The 20939-nt window shown below is 41.9% G+C and overlaps 1 protein-coding gene across 1 annotated transcript; it reads left to right on the forward strand.

Moving 5' to 3' along the window:
* Positions 1–1137: 1137 nt before the first annotated feature.
* Positions 1138–18482, forward strand: LOC114449459 (phospholipid phosphatase-related protein type 4-like). Its single transcript, XM_028427156.1, has 12 exons — positions 1138–1221; positions 6608–6793; positions 7616–7745; positions 7842–8037; positions 10286–10343; positions 10450–10623; positions 12913–13048; positions 13156–13384; positions 16042–16657; positions 17157–17313; positions 17416–18200; positions 18345–18482. The coding sequence occupies exons 1-12, from the start codon at positions 1138–1140 to the stop codon at positions 18480–18482; spliced, it is 2889 nt and encodes a 962-aa protein (XP_028282957.1).
* The last annotated feature ends 2457 nt before the right edge of the window (positions 18483–20939 follow it).

Consider the following 20939-nt stretch of genomic DNA (forward strand, 5'->3'; position numbering starts at 1 on the left):
TGACAGCAGATTGCAGGCTGCGTCCTGCGGCTGTGCCGTGGTGTACGGTGCGCTATGGCCACGCGTCCTGGGGGCTGTGTGCCCCACATATTGTCACGGGCACGGCTCTGTTCTGCTAGAAGGAGATGTTCACACACCCCATACTACACTCATGCGCGCTACCCGAGTGGAAAATAGGTTTTTAGCACACTTCTGACGTCACGGCCATCGATCGGTTTTGGTTTTCCGCCGAAGATTGAATATTTAAAGGATGAATAACTAATAACTACAAATAATAGCCTAATGATTATTAATTATGATGTGTATTGTATTATACTTATATTACAAATATAATACATATATTATAGGCCTATTTTGGGCTCAAAATAAACTAAAGAAGAAGAAAAAAACACAGATATTATTGAATTTGCCCCATAAAAGCGTGATATGTGAGTGAGACGTCTTCCTAATTTCCTCTCTGCTGCTGTTGGCGGTTCTTTCCGTCAAGTTAGATGATAATACCGGATGTTGTTATGATAGTTGTGGTACAACTAATTTTACAATCACAATAAAATAAAAACGAATTATATGAAAACTATCATTTTTGCACAGAAGACGTTACAATCCTTCCGGTTGAATTCATGCCCTGGTGAGAAACACCATTTGTCGGAAAATGTAAGAAAAGTGTTGTTTTATTTTGAAAGGACTGACAGGAAACGCGGCGTGCTTTGGTTAACCTGACCGCGGTCACCTGCTGCAGCGGAGCCGCGGAGCCGGAGGACAGCGAGCGGGTGAGTGGGTGTGCAGCTCAGAGGAACGCGAGTGTGACTGGAGGACCCTGCTCTGAACGCCGCGGTCTAAAAGTATTTACAGGATGAAGTTTAATGTCCGCGCTGAGGACGAACAGCTACGGACGACACAGTGCCTGGAGTCCTGCGCTGGCACAGATTTATAAAGCCCCGCAAACCGCATTTTAGGGGCGACGCAGCAGACGCCGACACTCAGCTCACCTTGTCGGGCGATGGAGGTACGTCGTTAGGGGCTTTTGGGACAGGAGGGAGAACTGGGGGGCAAGGCCGGAATTTCGCCAAAATTACGACGGGAATCAAGTACAGCTCCCTGTCTCCCGGCAACGGGAGAGACAACCGGCCGCTCGTGATGTCTCGTGCCAAGGTGCGGCTGAAAGGCGGGAAGGAGACCAAGGACAGCGTCACTCTGCTTCCGTGCTTTTATTTTGTCGAGGTAAATATCTATCTATCTATCTATCTATCTATCTATCTATCTATCTATCTATCTATCTATCTATCTATCTATCTATCTATCTATCTATCTATCTATCTATTTTGATTGACAGGCTGCTCAGTTGACTGACAGTTTAAAGGGCCTTCTGTCCATGCAGCAGGTGAAGCCATCCTCTCTGTCAGTCAGGCTATTGTTGGGGTGCGTCTGGTTTTGGAGTGGTACAGCACTGCGGGGTGGCTGTCTTCTTTCCTTCTCTAAAATGCAAATTCCATGAGGCCTGTAGTCTGTGAATGCACAGTTAGAGAAGGCTAATAATGCAACAATGAATATTATGGGTACTTAACCCCACTGTGGATGTCGTGGAATGGTGCATACAAACTGTAATCCTGAGAATCTGTATTCACCTCATCTCTCTTTACCCCGTTGTTGTTGTTGTTGTTGTTTTTTTTTGCAGCCAGTGATGCTGCAGTCTCCACAGGATGTGCTGTTTTATGTGGTAGCATTGTGTACACTTGTGCATCAGATGTGCATCAGTCAAAATGCCTTAACTCAACAGGAGTCCACATGTCCACATCCTGCTCTAACCTCAGGATCACTCCTCATTGAATCATCAGTATTAAGGCATTAACAGCCACAGGTTGTGCTTGAGCCTGTTCCCTGACAGATCGCTGTGTCCCACCGACTCTTTCGCAGTAATTGTTCTTCTTTCCTGGACTAAAGCCTACAGCCAGGCTGCATTTAGTTCAAACGCCCCCAGACTTTGCATAGTCTTCCTGTCGGCTCTACTTTGTTGAACAAAATATAAAATTAGTTGTAGCTGTGGCAGGAGTGGCCCATTTGTTTTTTTCTTCTCCATTCAATGACCTGTAAAGTGAGTACACGCTGTCTTGGTGTGCACTGTGCACTGTCCCCAGTGTTTAGTTACATAACTGTGTGTCAAAGCTCATCTTTACCTGCTTGATAGGCAGAATATTTACAATGTTTACGACCTCAGACCAATACCAGTTTTTGGTGGTAAAATGCTGATGGCAGATGCTGCTCCTATAACATCCAACAACAATTTGACAAAAAGATGGCTTCTCCTGAGGACTAAACTACATTTTGTTTGGTTTTGAAAAACAGTGATAATGTAGTTATTGTACTTAACATGCCATTTACTATCTAACCAAGTGCATCTTACTTTTAAATATATGGGACTTACTATGTTTATTTGTGTTGTTCTTAATTTGGACCGAACTAAACACAACCCAATTTATCTAAATAAAGGATTGGCTACTTAAGCCAAATAAACAAATGTTTATGGACCTTGATCAATATCTTGTGCTTAGTGGGTACAGTAGGAACAGGGACACAATTGCATTACAATTAATTGTTACAATGAAAATTTGTGGGTCATTGTTTATTAACTTTCCAAGTAGGTTCTGCTACATGTACAACAGGCAGATGAGAGTATGATTAAAAATGGCATTGTTGAGCAGCTCAAACTATGTGACCTGAAGCATCTTTTTTAGCATTTTGTATAAAAAAAAATGTGGTCTGATCACATAAAGCCTAAGTAGTAGTCAGGGTGACTGAAAGTCTTTTTGCTGGGTTAATAGATTCTTCATCTAAATCGGTATTTGGGTTTAGCACTGTTTGCCTTTAGTGCAAGTTCTAGTTCTCCTCGGTACTCTTGCATAGGCTTCTCCAGGCAGTAGAGAATGTGCCACAGATCCTCTGTTGATTTAGTTTCAGTGTTTTAATCCACACCACCTGTTGCTGGGCTGAAGATGGTGTATTCTTATGCTGGGTTTGGTGTTCTGCTGCAGAAAGGGTTTGGACCAGACACACTTAACTCTTTTGGTGTTTGGTGTTGTAGGGGTCAAGAGGTGTTTATATATTTGGCAGTGTCTTGTTGTGAGAATATAAAGCATGTAAAATGCTTTGTTGGGGTTACCATGGTAGCCAAATTTTTGACCTAAAATGGGTTTCATGTTCTGTTAGAGCATTGACTCTATATAAAGTGACAGTTCACCTGGATTAACCCCCTCGGTGGCTGGCAGCAGTACAGCTCATACAGCCCCCTCCATGTCAGTGTATGGGACAAAGATTGATAGTACTCCAAATATATAAATACATTTTCCCAGCACAGGTTAATGGCTGGTTAGCTGGTTTTACCACACTGATCTGTGTTCAGCTATACATTTATTGATACATGTGTATTTAGTTAGTTATTGCCTGCTAAAAAATGAGAAAGTAATGCAGCAGTTATCAGGGAAGCCAAGCTACTGGTACGACATGTAAGCTTGTGGGTGTTTGGGCGACACAGCAATGGTGTGGCTTCACCTTTCAGACTCTGCACAGACTCTTGTTCCAAGATGGTGCCTTTTTCCAATATGGCAGCAAGATATTTTTGCCCTACTTTTATACAATTGGTGGTTCAAAAGACAGAATTGCAGTGTTTGTCTGTAGTCAATGTGTTGTGGGGCAAGGTTTAAGAAAAAAGTGTAAAACAAGGACATAATGCAAAAAGTTGCTTATGGTAATTTAAATATGGTGTCATCAAATGAATTAAAGTTAATAATTTAAAGTGTTTAAAGTCTTCAGCATGTGTACAGTACATGATTAACAGTTGTCAACATACAGAGCTGTAGAGGGTATAGAGGGTGTGAGATAAATGGGCTCAGTTGTGCAGACACACCCCCTCTCTCACAAGGAGTGACATAGAAACTGCAACAGCACAGTCCCTGTCACCACAGACAATGCTGTGAATGCAGTCAATGAAAAAGGGCCACAGGTTGGCTGCCTTGCAACCAAAATTGTTGTGCCTCACCAAACCTAAAGGCTAAACATTATTTTGTGGGTATCTGTGCACATTCCCAACTGTAGTCATATGATGATCCAACCCCCAAGCTTTAGACGCAGACACTGACGCAGCTATGTAATTTGTAATTTACATATGGATATTTGCTGATTTCATGCTTTATCTTTAAATGATCCAGTGTTATTAACTGAGCTAAGAGTTTTGCCTCTTTTTCCAACAAACATTTTCATTAAGGAAATAGAGGTGCTCATCAGTGTTCGGTGTTGGGGCTGACTTTTCCTTGTTTAGGTTGAAAAAATAACAGGCTCCATCACAGTTTCTCCTCTCCTCTTTTTTTTTTCCCCGATAGAGCTTCTCTGTGTCTCCTACATTGTCTATTTCACACACTGTCACACCATCCTACCCACTTACTGGCTGCTAGGCAACATGGCCCTCTGAATGGGGTGTATTTTTATATCTGTGTTCAGAGCTACAGACGTTAAGAGGAGCAAAACATCCTTACTGCAGCCTGCTTTGCACAGAAACCATGAAGGTTAATATGTCTTTAAAATAATCAGCATGTATTTGCATCATCAACTATGCATGATATACCTGTGAACCCTGGAGGATTAGAGGAGGGATTGGGCATCATGTGCTCTCATCATTGATGTAGGGAGTACTCTGTGTATACATCGGTGTTCTCTGCTGCAGCTTCAGCAGACATGTGGTAGTTTTAGGGCAGTAAATCAGGCCAATGGGCTAATAACTATGCAGCACACTGGTGTTACACAGTACCTAGCTAGTCGTGGGAGTAGTTCAGTGTTGAGAGTGCTTCATCATTGCTGTGTTATTTTCCTCATTTGTTATGAATATTGTTTAGTGATATCAGGTTGCTAAAATCTCCACCTGTTTAAAAGAACAGAGGTACAACTATTTTGGATTTGGGGTAATAAAGGATAACACAGAGAACATGTGGACAATACCCAAATACAGTGGTGCAAGGATTACCTATTTTTGTAGGCTCAAATAATCTTTACAAATAAACTTGACTATTGACTTTTTCAATATATATATTGGTCACATTTTATTAGAAATGGCAAATACAAACTTCTCATATCAAAGAGTTCTGTTTTAATGTGTCAAGTTACCTATTATTCAGTCTGCTTCAGTTAAATGCCCTCTGGGCTTTCAGTGAGACTGAAAGAGTTTTGAGTCCATCTGTGACCTTGATAACACCGGGAAAGTCCGCTGTATTAATCAGTGTTCTCGTCTTGGCTTGAGATGCACACATCTGCTTGGCATGAAATGAACTGAAGCTGTGAAACACACAGGCAGATAATGTTGCCCCAGTTCCAGGAATGACTCTCATTTGCCAGAAAGTCATTCTTATCGTAATTTATTTTATTCTAAAAAGCTTAAAGCTTGAGGTCCATTTTCTAAAGTAAACAGCTACGCTTCTTAAAATTAAATCCTAATATCAATTTTAGTAGTAGTAGTCAATAGCTTGCATTTTTTACTGTCTTTGTATAAGAAACAGCTTGGCCTGGCTCCAGGAGAGGAAAGGAGGGGTGACACAACAAAGAACAGAGGGCTGGGGCCACAGTTATAAGTCATAGACCAAAACAAGCATCCTGTAAAACAAACTATAATAATTTGGCTTGGAGCGGTAGCAGACTCTAATCTGGTAGAATATTCAGCAGGAGGGCTGAGTAGGGGTCAAATTGACTTTCTGAGAAGCCTTAGGTAGATGCCAGGGCCAGGCCACATATGACTGAGTTCTGGCGCCAGAATTCAACAGCAACAGCAATGCAGATGGGCCTGGACAGAGGGCACATCCTATCAGGCTAGAATCAGGTGTAAGTTTATAATCAAACCATTTTTTGTACCCGTGTAGGCCTCGGCAGGGGGTGTTACAGCCAGATCCAAGGACCCTGTGAGATCCAGGAGGGCAGGTTTGCAGAGGTTGTGCAATAAATGCAGATATCTTTTGTTGGTTTGCTTACTCAGTCAAGTTGCTGGTCTGTGGTTAATATGCCATGTTCTGCAGGCAGAACAGTGGTTTCCCTACCAGAATGGAGCCATTTTGAAAAAAGTATCTGTGGTTTGTCAGTAGGATTTTATAACAAGCAGGCTTCAAGAATAAGCCAGGAATTTGGAGCACTGTTGCGTTGTCAGGGCAGAATACAGTCTGACATTGATCTGGCCTCAGGGATGATAAACAGGAAGGCCGGGATTAATGTTCCTAGAACTAACGAGGTAAGTTAGGGTGAAGTCAAATGTAAGTGTGTCTGAGGTTTAGGTCTTGGGTAGTCTGATTTACCCTCTAGCTGCTAGCTCCATCCTTAGTCCGTGGGCTGGAGCGCCCGGCATCAGATGATGATGACATGATCTAACATCACGTGAGTGTTCTCCTTGATACTGACATCACTTCCTGTTCAGTGTGTGCTGTTAATTAGTAACAGAAATGGCCATAATCAACACCTCTTTTTACTGGAATGTTTACTGGTTTGTTGCAGGGGGAGTGATCAGTTTACCAGATTATAATAAGTATCAAGTACAGGAGGCAGATGAATGTTTTGTACTGGTGTTCTGTCTTTGTTGCAGCTCCCTATCCTGGCTTCTTCTGTTGTCAGTCTTTATTTCCTGGAGCTGACGGACATTTTCCAGCCAGTGCATTCTGGGTACAGTTGTAATGATCGCAGTCTGTCCCTGCCCTACATCCTGCCCAGACAGGAAGTCTGCCCGCTGCCTCTGCTTTTCAGCTTGGCCTTCGCCGCTCCCACAGTTACTGTAAGTAAACCATGACACTGGACCTGACGGTAACATGTGTGTCATCATGTGTGCAATATTGATTGCTTTCATGGATTCTATGGAGTGAGCCACACAAAGATAAAGGTCTTACTAAATTTGCTCAGATGTTATTTTCTTCATGTTGTAGCCCACAAGGCTATGGCCATCTGACCATGCTGAGAGAAGCTGCTATTTTAACTGATTGAGAGAAGCCTCTCTTTTTTATCTGATTGCCAATTGCGTGAAAAAGTACATAGCTTATAGTGCTTTTTCCAGCTGATGTCTTCAGTCAGTTTTAACAGTGCAAAGCAGTAGCTCAGATATGACTTACAATGATTAGCATTTATTCAAAATTGTAATTAGCAGAGCCTGGTGTAAATTTGTGTATATGACAGTTTACAGTTTTCTGTCAAAATCTTCTGGTTAAAATGTTAAATATTTGAAAAATATAAAAATAATATTTGGCAATGACACCCACAGGACAGTGTCCTCATCTGACAAGCACATACAATTCAGCCTCCACACCATCTCTTCAAACATTTCTCTTTCGCACTGTAATTAAAAAATTACTGTTCAACATGTATTATCTCTAACTCCAACATGTTTGCTCAGTGTCAACTCAAACTTGACACAGTGCCATTAAAACTGGTTATCATTCTATAGTATAAATGCTAGTGTGGTCTCTCTGTATGTGCATCTTAGTACCATAAATCAAACTTACTTTTTATCTCTTTTAAAAGGTGCAGCCAGCCTCAAGTGGCCACTTTTGGAACTGTGTTAAAAACTAATACTTTTCAGTTGTCATCCTTTTTTCTCTTTTAGATTCTGATAGGAGAGGCCATCCTCTACTGCTACCTGTCCAGGAGGTCTTTAGCCACACAGACTGAAGCCAACATCAATGCTGCAGGCTGCAATTTTAACTCCTACATTCGCAGAGCTGTACGCTTCATAGGTGGGCGGACATGTTTATTGTACATCCTGCAACATAAGTCAGAGAATGAAGTGCTTAATGTCAGCTTGAGGTCACTGTGATGGTTCTTCTTCACAGGTGTCCATATCTTTGGCCTGTGTGTGACTGCACTGATAACTGACATTCTTCAGCTGTCCACTGGTCAACACACTCCGTATTGGCTGGATGTGTGCAAACCTAACCTGACCCACATCAACCTGTCCACCTGTGATGAAGCTTTTATTCTGGAGGATATCTGCTCTGGACAAGACACAGGGCTCATCAATGCTGGGAGGTGAGGCTTTATTGTACTGAGTGAAGCAGTCAGTGTGTCAGAGGATGCATGTGGCTGTGGTGAGATTATGTGTGTTGGCGGACATTGTTTTGATGTGTAGTTTTTACACACATAGAGAGTATAATCTTGTTGTCACCGCCCTAGGCTGTGCTTAAAGTCACTCTTCTTACACAGATCCCCAATATTTCACTGTTGATAAGTTGTGGGTGTTTTGTGAAGTATAGATTATATATGGTGTTTTTTTAAATGAAGCCCCCATGGCAAACTTTATTAGATCTGCAGCAGCCTTCAACTCAAAGCAATTTTATGTCAATATTCTCACATTTTAGCATCTACACTCAGCTATATTAAAACTTGGCTACAAATATGTTTACCATATTTGATGTGATGTTAATAGAAGTTATTCTAAAGACAGGGGGTTTGTTTTCCTTTAGGTCCTACATAGATACAACTATCAGTTAACCTGAGTGTTTCTTTTACTGTGGTTATAAATAATAGAGCTTATTGAACGCAGATAAGGCAAGACAACAGTACAAACCAGCATACCATCAGATCCATCAATAATAGATCAGACATATGCTTGTGATCATGCTGCCTACAGCTTAGTTCACGTGACACTGTTATTATTAGGTCTCAGTGAAAAGCAGCAGGGGTGTAAGTGGATCTCATTTTCACATATTAGTGAGTCTGGTATTCATCTAACCTGATTTATCAGATGTTTTAGTAAACAGAAACATCTATGAGGGCTACCAAAGATGATTGGGTGGAGCACCTATTGGTAACTGCCAATCACAACATAATCTTATCCACAACTACTGTATTTGAAATTATCTATTGCAAACCACAGCCTAGTGCATACTAGCCAGTATACTGTGTTGTAATATCCAGTATGAAACCAGTCGGTCAGTGTATTTGCTGTATGCTAGGATGGACAGTTTTTCCATTTTGGAAAGTGGAAGTAAACAATAGAGGGTATGCACTTGAAATCGTGGGACGCAGAAGTCACTGCGGTTATATCCGCTGAGTGACAAAAAGCTTGTTCAGTGGCAGCATTGTGTTGAATGTGCTCCATGAAAAATCAAAGGCACAACTAAAACAATTAAGAGGAAGAGCTTTGTGGCTGACTACAACTAGATTCAGCAATAAATCTGAGATCTGATTTCACAGACTGCTGAAAGAAAAAAGGAGCAAATGGATTCCTGCAATTCACAGAAACATCTGGAATCCAGCAGCGGAACCATCAGTCTAACATACCTGACACCACCACTGCTTAAATGTTGTGTTTAAGATTCATCTTTTAAATATTTAGCATCTTCCATTTAGTTGTGAGCATTAAAACATGGACCACTGCTTCTTTTGAGCCAAGTTTTGAGGATCACTGTCAGGTCCAGCTGTCTTTAATTAAAGCAGATAATCGTCTGGTTTACTTCTGTTTCTGTCTCCTGACGGCAGCCATGTTACTGGTTGTTTTTGCCACTCAGGCGGGAGTGAGACGTGGAACCATGACGGCTGTTCCACTAGCATTCATGTTTGTTTCACAGACTCTGCTGATTTTCCTGTGTATTTTTGCCATTTTGCATGTTGGTTTATGCTGTGGCGTCAGACAGTCTACTTGCATTAAGGTGGAGTGAGCACTGCAGCCTGTGTGTAGAGCTCAAGTACAGCAGTGCAATTGGTCTCTCACAGTTGCTTGTGTTTCCACCCACAAAATTATCTGTACTTATAAAGAGCACACAGCAATTTCCAGAGGCTCTAAAAGTGTAAAAAAAAAAACATTGTATTTTACTGAAGCATGGTTCTGTGTATATCTGTGTATATGCATCTGGAGTATTACAGGCATCCTCAGTCATCCTGAGCTTCTTCAAAATCTCAGGGTGTGATTTTAATTAAATCTCCAAACACCATGTCCTCTGTGTAATTAAAATATTATCTTTGTATTATTATGGGTCCTTTCTTTATGTTAATGTGTAAACAGATTAACAAACTCCTGCTTTTCCCTTCGCAGTAGTGACATCATGTGTGCAAGTGTATGTTGTGCTGTTAAGTCGAAGCACATCAAAACGCTGGGATTGTTGCCCTCCTTGTTTTCCTTCATACTCTGCATTTATCAAACACCTGCTTGAGCAGCACCACTTCCGAGTATCTATGAAAGTCACTCCCCTGATGCACATGAATATTCCGCATTGTCCTTAGCTGTCTGAACATGATAATTAGCATAAAGAACGCTCCTTTCTGTCTGTTTTCATAGGAAGTCTTTCCCCTCCCAGCACGCTACTCTGGCTGCCTTTGCTGCCGTCTACATCTCAGTAAGTGGTCAGCAGACTTACACATGCTGTATATACTGTAGAATGAGACTGTGTAGCACCTTATATCAAATGTAGTCAAAGATACCGACTGGCTCATGTGTTTCAGATGTACTTCAACACAGTGCTGACGGACTCAGCCAAGCTGCTCAAGCCTCTCCTGGTGTTCTCTTTCGTCATGCTGGCCATCCTCGCTGGTTTAACGCGGATCATCCAGTTTAGAAACCACCCTGTTGACGTCTACTGTGGGTGGTTACTGGGAGCTGCAATTGCTGTTTATCTGGTAATTGAGTTATGTCTTATGTCAAATAAACTATAATAATTGTCAGAGAACATCTTCAAGATAAAATCCAAAATAAAAGTAAAAAAAAAATCCTAGGGGCATCCTTTAACTGTTCTCCTACTTTAACCCCCACAGGCCCACTGTTGTAACATCTAACCTTACATTTAACCTTACGAAAACATTTTCTCTTACTACTTACTAACTTTCTATTGTACAGGTTTACAATTTAGTTGGATGATAGATTGTGTAAATAGGTATAGTTACATGGCCATGAACATGTACAATTTGTGAAGTTTTCTTGAGGTCCAGCCTGGTCGCAGACTGTGATGGCACATGTCCACGGCATCTGCTGGTTACACATTTCCTATTCATTGTCTGTGTAAAATGCCATGCAGTGATTTCTGGTTGCATTGTGTTGCATGTGTGATTTGAGAGATGGATGGTGCGTCCAGGCTCATTTACATAACATGTAAAGCTAACCTTGCCAAATTAAAGAGGACTGACTTATATCCTGTGAAAATCTGGCCAAAAGGTTAGAAACATTACAGATATAAAATAAAGACTGAACTGCAGCTCATAGTGAAAGCACTCATCCAATCAGTTTGTGCTGTTAAAGTGTTCATGGGTCTGCCAATCATCAGTTGTCAAGTGTGCAAAGTTAGGATGCTGTGTGAGCCTGAGTGTTCTACAAAAGCCCCCGTGGACATGTATTATAAAGCCACAAGCATCAAAGTGTTCATTAATGTTGCCCGAACTGACATCTACTGGACGAGTTCCTTGCCTACAATGTTTTGTCTTGCAGTTTCTTAGACACAGAGGGAGACTTGTAGAATTAGAACAAGAGCTCGGGGGCTTGTGTGTCAGTGGTCCTGGCTGTACTGTAAATGTTTGGCTTGACATTGTCAGACTCTTTAGTACACTTCATTTAGATAGATATGTAGATCAGCCACTGAATGAAGACATCTAATCTGTGTTTGCTGATAACCCTGTTGTTGAGGTATGAGGAATAGACAGGACTACAGGGTGCTGATGTTGGCCTTCTGCACTGGTGATTGGTGAACACCTCCAAGATCAAGGAGGGCTAAACCTTCAGCCTGCTGCAGCATGCAGTATGTCAAGGAAGAAAACAAAATGGTGGGAACTGTAGTGGAGAGGTTTACACATGAAGGGAACAGAAGGTGTCTGAATTGTTATTGTCAGCTTTCACTGTCGTAGCTCTAGATGTTTTCAGCCTAGGCTTTGTCTGGGCCACTCAGAAACAGTCCGAGGCTTGTCCTGAAGCAACTTCAGTGTAGTCTTGGGCTGTTGAACACCACTGTCCTCACATACAGTGTGTGTCTTTGTGACCCAGTTGGTAAAATAGTGAAATAATCCTGTGCTGGAGGGCTGAAAGGAAACATGGATGTTCAACTCTTGTGTGGAAACTGGTTGATACTTGCTCAGTATCATACCTCCCACACACCATCAGACTCCAGCCTACACACACACAAGAACATGGGGCTGGACTGACAGTGTTACACACATGCTTATTAACACAGCTCTGTTCAGCTGTCTACACTTTTCTTCTGCTCCTTCCTCCACTGATATTTTATCCATCAAATAATCTGAAAGCACTTTAAACAGTTATTGTAAAAACCTAACTAATCAGAAGACTGCCAGCCAGGAAGATATGATTTTATTGTTCTTTTTCTGAACTATGTAGTGAGTAAACACATCAATGACTCTCGGCAGATCAGGCTTTACTGGGCTATTTTAAGGTCCTTTGTATCATCTTTCTTCAGAATAAAAAGGAGGAAGGTAAATAAATGAAGTGAGGCTGAGAGTCTTGTTTGTGTGCTGCAATGCATCAGCACAGCAGTGGGTCAGCTTTGGCAGGAAAGGTGCTGATAAGTTGATTGCAAAAACCCAAAATGTAATTAGTCTGCCAGCTTTTAGACCAGGTGCACTCCTCCTGCAGCATGTTTGTAACCACATGCAAAGATTTGTTGTGTCTCTGCTCTGCAGTATGGACTTGGAGATTTGTGGTCTGTAGAGAGATGTATTTGCGAAGATTGGGACAATATATTACTTTTTAAATCTTTTTTTTCAGTTGTTTAACATTCAATATTCTCATTCTCGTTTCTGAAATCTCTGATTTTTTTCTCTTGCAATTTCATTATATGCTGTGATGCTACACAGGAGGGACCGTCATCAGGCAAATTGCACCACTGATAGAGTGCAGGGTGTTTTTGTAGGCCACTCTGAAAGTCAGCATTTCAATTCTCTGTCTCACCACATTTCTGTGTGTAGGGTGTGTACGCAGTGGGGAATTTCCAGCCAAGTGAAGATCGGTCCAGAAGTCGACCACCTCCGCCAATTCTGAGAGAACCACCCCTCTCCGCCCTACCTAATGTCAGCCAGTCAGCAGTTAGCAACAGCCACCAAGGTAAACCCATAATAATAGTCAGACTATGGCAACTAAGAAAGTACTGTTATAATAAACACTTGCATGTAAACTTAAGATTTAAACAGATTGACCTTGTTTTCTGCTAGGCCACCACACCCTGGCTCCCAGCCAACCAGAGCCCATCATCACAAGGACCTCATCCCACAACTTGTTACCTGACCAAACGGGGCCCATCCTGACTCGTAGCTCCTCCTACAGAGAGCCATCCATGACCAATCTAAAGAGAGCCAGTGCTGAGGTGGAGGTGATTACTCCATCTAGTCCTCTGGGTAACCGTGACAACATGATGACCTTCAGCAGCAGCACACTGCCAAGGTACCTGCTTTTGTGTGTACCTGCAGTTTTAGTTTAGGGCATGAAAATGATTTCAACACTTAAAGTTGCTCTTTATTCTGATGTATTTGAACATGACCCCATTAATGGGGCTAAAAGTGTCCCTGTGCGTCATGCTGGCTTTGCAATCTCACCTTTGCTGTCCGCAGTCATGTGCATAGGTTTATGCCTGGCATCTGGACTGATGTGTGATCTTGTGATCTTACAAATTTCGTGAGAGTCCAGCTGCTTTGCTACAACCTCTCCAGCAACTGCCATACAAAAACAAACCCATGTGTGCAGATTAAAATGGGGGTGATTAGGTCAGCTAGGAATTTACTGTTGGTGGAGATCCCTGATACATTTAGTGAAATGGTTGCTCCAGATGGTTACTTTAAGTGTTTACTTGCAGTCAAACATTTCAAACGTTCAGTCAGGTCAAGCTGTAGGGCTTTTTGGCTTGGAAAAAGCTGGTTTGTGGGTCCTAATTTTTTTCCATTTGATTTGAGGTGAGGACAAGCAAAAGCAGGTTACAAAAAGAAGCTTGTGCCTACAGGTTTGTTGTGTCAGTGGTTTTCAGAAGGCATTTGTTGCTCTTGAACTATATAGTGTTAAGCTATACAGTTATGCTTTTAAGATTGCTGTTATTAGGATAAGCAGACCTTGGAAGCAGGCCTGTGTCAGTAAGGACTGTCACTCATTTTGCAGGTGCGTAGGCTGGCATAATGTATCATATGTACAGCAGAAAATGATGCACAACAGTAAAACACTGGGTAGAGCCAGAATCAGAGACATACAGCTCTGCAGCCAGGGACACCTGCAGGAAGACACAAAGGCAGTGGCATGCATACAAATGGCTGAAGCACAACTATGTAAGGGATAGTTCAGGGTCACCTCAGCTCACTAGCTCTAACTATAGACGTCATCAGGCCTTATCTTAAAAATAATGTAAAGCTTACATAATAAACACTGGAACATACGAAGTAAGTCATCTTTATTATTTGTTACTGACTCAATCGACCACGCGAATGTGGCAGTCTGCACTGAGAGAAGCAGAGAGGTGCTAGAATGGTGTGTTCCTCTGAGGAAGAAGCCTGAAGGGCTGTGTGGGTGGAACTAAGACAACAACTCATTTGAAGAATACTTGGACAGAAGCTCCCTGAAGTGGAAATGACACAAAAGGCTGCATGATGGATCACAGTGGGGGTTTGATGTTGAGTTTTTGGTTTAAAAAACCAGGCTGTCAGTAGTAATTAAGAATTCTCTCAGGGCATGTTTCAAGATATATAAAAATATGCTGCTTGGAATAATGTGTGCTTAATGTGCTATTCCACAGAAAATTGAAATGATCTGGTTAGAAATTAGCTATTGTTATCCATTGATGAAAGGCCAATTTAAAGGTTTGTGCAATCCAGGCTTCCACAGCACACTAATGTAAGCTGCCTCTTCGATTTTAGGGCACGCTCAGAGAGAAACTGCTGTTTTGGTTTTGGCCTGACTAATATTTGAGTCTCCTGATATTATTTGATGACATCAGCCTATCATAGATGCCTTGAATTTGTGCGTTGCTGAATATGTGGTAATCTAAACATAATTTTTTACAGATCAAAAGTTAATTTCTTTATGGTGTCATGACAAATTTTTATCCTTCATTTTAAAGATTACCTAGAAAAAGTGCATGTTGGGTGGTGGCACCAAATTATAGAAGGTTGTGATAAATGGGTGAGGGAGGATGGGGTATGTGGTTTTCTTTAAATATAAAATGTTAAAATGCATCAAGACTTAAATACATAACTATACATTAAAACACACCAAAAGTAATGCTGACATCAACTTGCATCTATAAATTCTTTTTCAAATCCTTTGTCTAACACAGCTATCTGATTTTGTTGCAGCATAACTCAAAGTAGTCACTACAACCATGAGTAATCACCATAAATATCAACTAGTAATAGTAATTTCAATACCAACTGATGTTTTCATTAGAGCTGGACTGATATCCGAGCCTATTAGTGATCCTTAACATACTGTATGTACCATATATAGTCTGATGTTCAGCAGCTTTAATCTAGGGTCAGGCTCAAATTACCATAATAAAATATTTTACTCTGCTCTGTAAAATGGTTTCAGAATCTAGTTATTAAGAAAATGATGATGGATGGATGAACCTTCAGTGAAGACACAATACAATACATGGTCTACAACATGATGGAAAAAAGATGCTTCTGAAGCTAATAAGTTTTCAAATACTTCTTCTTCACACAGAAGACATTGAGCTGTGTTGAGATATTGTTCCACATAGTGCACTCTTGACTTGATTCTTCATGACCGCCACGCTTTAGACTTTTTTTCCCCACTGACCCCAAAATTGCTAAAAGTTTGCCAAAGTGCAGCAAGAACAGAGCTGATAATATGTTAGATACTAGCTTTGCTCAAATACAGATAGAGTACAGATATGCAGTGTGTTGTACTTACTTTTTTTAAACATATTTTTGTAGGTGATTGAAGCTAAATTCTAAAAGAATGTTGGCCTATTTTTATTGGAGTGTAAAAATGAATCATTTGTGTTTACCCAGTCACGTTGTTGCCTCAGTGAACAAGACTGTGAGCACACGTGTCTTCTTCTCCTACTCCTATTGATTCGTTCTGCTCTCCTCCAGGTCACATGGAGGCTCCTCATTTGAGGAGGGTCGGATTCCCCGCCGTCATGCTTCCATCCACACCTCAATGGACTCAACCCGATCCAAGCAGCTCCTCAGCCAATGGAAGAATAAGAATGAAAACAGGAAGCTGTCATTACAAGTGATTGATGGAATAAGGCCAGTTCCCTCTTCATCCCCTCAGAGGAACATGGAGATGCGTTGCTCCTCCGAACCGTCTGCAATGGGTCTGGAGGCGGAGCTCCGTGGTGGAAACCACCTGCCTTTGGCCATAGGACAGGAAGCAGAGCTGCGTGCTGGGGGCCATATCCCGGCTCAGTACATGAAACTAGCAGCGAGCTCTGTTCCTATGGCCAATCACAATCACATGGCCCTTAATGGGAGCAGCGGAATGGCTGGTGGGGCCAGAGTTTCTATCCAGCCTCGACCTGGCTCCTCCCAGCTTGTTCACATTCCTGAGGAGGAAAATCCCACCAGCAAAGATCACGAGAGTGAATCAGAGGACAGCATCATGGATGGAGGTGGGTCAGTGAGGGAAAAATGGCTGAGAGTGACTGAAAAGACCACCATCCCATGTAGGCCACTCAGTGCTGGAGGACAACCTCGTCTTATGCAGGTCAGTCATTGAATGCCTTTTGTCTTTTTGTCTTTCTTCTGAACTGAGTGCAATCTGCACTGCAGTGGTGATTAATGGTGTGCAATGGACAGCTGCTGCATTCCCGACAGGAGAAATCTGCCAACACATTTTACATGGACTCTAACTTGAAAGCAGGCAATATTGATAGCTTGTGCAGGTTGAGCTGTAAGTTGACCATCCATTTCATTCAGCATCTCAGGTCATGTTAGGTATTTGATCGCTTGGTTTATAGAATCAACTGAGGATGGTTGTCCTCAGCGATTTATGTGGTAATTATCACTACATTTCACACAAAATTCGAACCGAATAACATTTGTTTTCTAATGGAATTGCAAATGGTGTTACTCTTTGGAGGAGAGTACTTGAAATACATAAAAAGCAGCCTGTGATGTGACATTTAGCAAGTGTTGCTTAAGTCCTTCACAGACATGAATAAAATATTTTGAGGTTAATAATTACTTTCATCTTCATTTTCCAGGTGATAGCCTTATCCAAACAGCAGGGTCTGCTTCACTCTCCACGGTCAGAGGATGGTGGCAGCACTGTCAGCTGCACTGGATCCATTCGATACCGAGCTCTGACGGACCAGGATCCCTCGCCACCTGCCTCCACTACTGGAGCAGTAGGAGGAGGAGGTCTGTAACTGGAGGGACATCTAACCACACACTGTTCACTCCATCACCATAGTAACCCTGTAATATGGTGAACTGACTTATTCAATTGTCTTGCTTTTTCAGGAGGTTTGGAAAGAACTGGGAGTATAGTACGAGTGGAAGCCCACCCAGAGTCCAGATCCAATAAACCAGTGGTGAAACCTCCCAGCACAGACGGAAGCGGCTCCTGGAGGTGGAAGCCTCCAGAACAGCGGGCGTCCCTCCGACAGTCAGCTTTCGCCCTCAATGACCTGAACAGACACACAGACAGCTGTGATTCGCTGAGGGATGGTGGGTCAGTGGATGGTAGGAGGTGTATGTCAGGGAATGAATCAGAGACTGAAGGGGGTGGAGATGGAGGAGGAGGTGAAGGAGGAGGGGGGGTTGGTGTATACACCAATCACCCACATGTTATGCACCCTTTACACCCCTTACATCCAAATAATCCTAACAATATCCAGCACCCCGGTTATAATTCGAACAATCCCAACAATCCAAACTTCAGCAACTCTCACCCTAATTTCAACCCCAACTCTAATCCCTCCAACATGCCGTTCACTCCAACCAACACCTTCCCTCCTCCCTTCCACCCCCACCCTCAGGCCATCACCACCATCAGGGTCACCCCTGTGGAGGGGACGGCTGCCAGCAGTGACGGGGGCTCAGATTGCCAGTCGGTGGCCTCATCCAGTCGTGAGTCGACTCTGAGGAGGAAGACGGGTAGCAACGTCGTCCATGTCACAGACCGAGGTCCCACGCCTGACCTCCAGAACAGCCACCGCATATGTGATGATGGCAATCGCCTTGACAACGAGAGCAGCAATCGTTTCCATGAAAACCTTAGAAGTTTCCAAGAAAATCCCATCCAGCTAATGCACCCTAACTACCCCAACCACCCCAACCACCCTAACCACCCTAACCATCCCAACCACCCTAACCATCCCAACCATCCTAACCATCCCAACCATCCTAACCATCCCAACCATCCTAACCACCCCAGCTACCCCAACCATCCCAACTACCCCAATCACCCCAACAGGCAGTTACAGGGGATGTTTGGGCGTCCAAGCCCAACTCCTCCTCCTACCTTACCACGCCCCATCCTAACTCACACTCCACCTCCAACTCTGGGGCTGGCTTATAAAGAGTGACGTGCTTAGTGTCTCAATGGTTCCTCCATCCAGTTATACCTGTGACAAAAAAGTGTCCTACATGAACAATGCTTAATTGCTGTGGATAGGCTGCTGGACACGCACACATACACACAACTTCGGCTTGGGCCAAAAATGAAGGGAAAACTAAGATAAATGAGTCTGGTGGCCAGAGTCATCTTAGCTCCATCAACGACAATTCATCTGGCCAACGGGGACACAATATATGGTGTCCCACTGGCCTCCCAGCTGGTTTTGCACCCAGCTTAATAAAATGATGTGTAATGCAATATATGGTAGGCTTCATAAATCCTATGAGCAATAGGTGTGGGATCCACTATAAAAGCCATAGAGTATGATCACAGTTAGCCCTGCCCCTAATTTCTAGCTGGCCAGTAACGGAGAACTACAGTCAGGCCCCATGTATAAGGAGTGAGTTTGACTCATCAGTTACTCTTTTTATTTATCATTTCTATCACGGACAGGCCAGACTTATTTTGTAAACCTAACGAATTGAATGCACTTAAGTTATAGGCACAAAGACAATGAGCTACATAAGCTGCTGACCCTCTGACTCACTTGTAAGATGAGAGTGTGAACCCGTTCTCTCCATCAGCAGGAATGGATACAGCGTGGTGACTCTTCTAACATTTCTCTGGCAGCAAGGTTAGCTCTGAAAATCCCCCCCCGCTGTCATCTTAAAACACAGGTAACTCATGATACACTGTATGGACCTTGCAGTGTAACCACAAGCCCTTAGATGGAATTTCACATTCAAAGCCCGTAACTGTGACGTGTTTGTACATATGACTGTGCGGGTGGCCATGAGGGAAATGAAACCTGTGGTCCTAATTGTCGGGCTACAAGCAGTCCCTTCTGGGCAATAACAGTATCTCTAGTTGATGGTGGTATTGTGTTTGTGTTGGATAAGAACAGTATCATGGGGCATATATTGTGTTTATATATAGTAAAAAAAAACAAAAAAAAAACATTAGCTCTTTTTACATGCTGTGTTTTAATGATGTGCAGTATAATTATCCTTTACTGTGTAGTTGCTGTACTGTTCATTGGCACATGCAGCATGTCCATCATCTGAACACACTCAGTCCAGTCCAAAGCCTAAAGAACAGGATGTTCTTTTTTTTATTTGCTCACCATGCAAATGTTGTGGGTGTAATTATAAGAGTATTAGGGCCACTGTCTGAAATATAGAGAACAAAATTGTGATATGCGTTAAAGCCAGATCAGTCAAGACTATTGCAGTCAAAGAAGTTATTCAAATCAAAGGCATAATACATATTTATTAGAAAATGTAACTTACAATCAAGTGCCATATAATTATTTACAGATCCTATTTTAATTTTACAATGGAATCATTTAACTAAGTAAAGACCTTGATAATGTTAGAAGAAAAATGTAATTTTATATAAAAAAATACTGTGCCATATGACTTAAAATAATAATTTTGAATAAATATTCATAATATTTAAAAAAAAATCTAACTTTTTTTATATTACAAAATGGAAATTTGAAGATAAATGTATAAGGTCTGTTTTCACCAAGGTGAAATTTTAGACTAAACTAACTAAATTAAATTATGATGGAAGATAATTATATATTTTGCATCATTTTGGGAATAACAAAATCAAAACAAACCCAAAAATAGTATTTCAAAATGCTGTCTTTCCGCAATATTTTATTATAAGAAAATTATAACAGAAAGAGTTTTATCTTTAAAAACACAATTTTATTTTCATACCTTTGTGTTTATTTTCTTCTCTTTTTTTGGCCTTAATGTACTTTATTTGGATTTCTCATATATACCATAATTCACTCATTTCTCCCCACTAAAAGTGGCCCTATTATTCAAACTGACTGCACTGTTTGACTATATTTGCTTCAGCATTCTGCATGTGTGTTTCTTCCATTCCACTCCATAGATGTTTATAGGAAAAGCATTTTTACAGCTGTAAAGGTATCAGACTTGAGACACTACCCACACTTTTCTCAGCCCAGTGTTTACATTATTTGACTTAGTGCCCAAGTGCCATCAATAGAAAAGCCTAGTGGCTGCAGACTGCTCACATAGATAGTCTGTTAGTGTCAGAGTGTGTATTTTCACTCATAATTTTGTTGCAGAAGCTGCCTGAAAACACTTGTTTGGATTGTGTAGAATTTAAGAAAGCACAATTACTGCGGTTGGGGGCTGTGCCGTGTAGATATCTGTGTAATTGTGTCAGAGATGTCTGCTTGCTTATTGGATTTGTAGGCGCAGCGCCGTGATGAAGACTTAGCTCATGGAGTTGTAAGGAGCTGCTGATGCGTTGATGTGTTGTTAATGGATTACACAGTAGGTGAGTGAAGCTTCGCTCAAGAAGTGGTTCAGCCAATTGACAGGCGACCACAGAGTTGGGATTTTTAGTTGCTTACTACACTGACAGACAGATTGGACACAGG

This window comes from Parambassis ranga, chromosome 17, assembly GCF_900634625.1.
Source record: "Parambassis ranga chromosome 17, fParRan2.1, whole genome shotgun sequence".
NCBI classification, from domain to species: domain Eukaryota; kingdom Metazoa; phylum Chordata; class Actinopteri; family Ambassidae; genus Parambassis; species Parambassis ranga.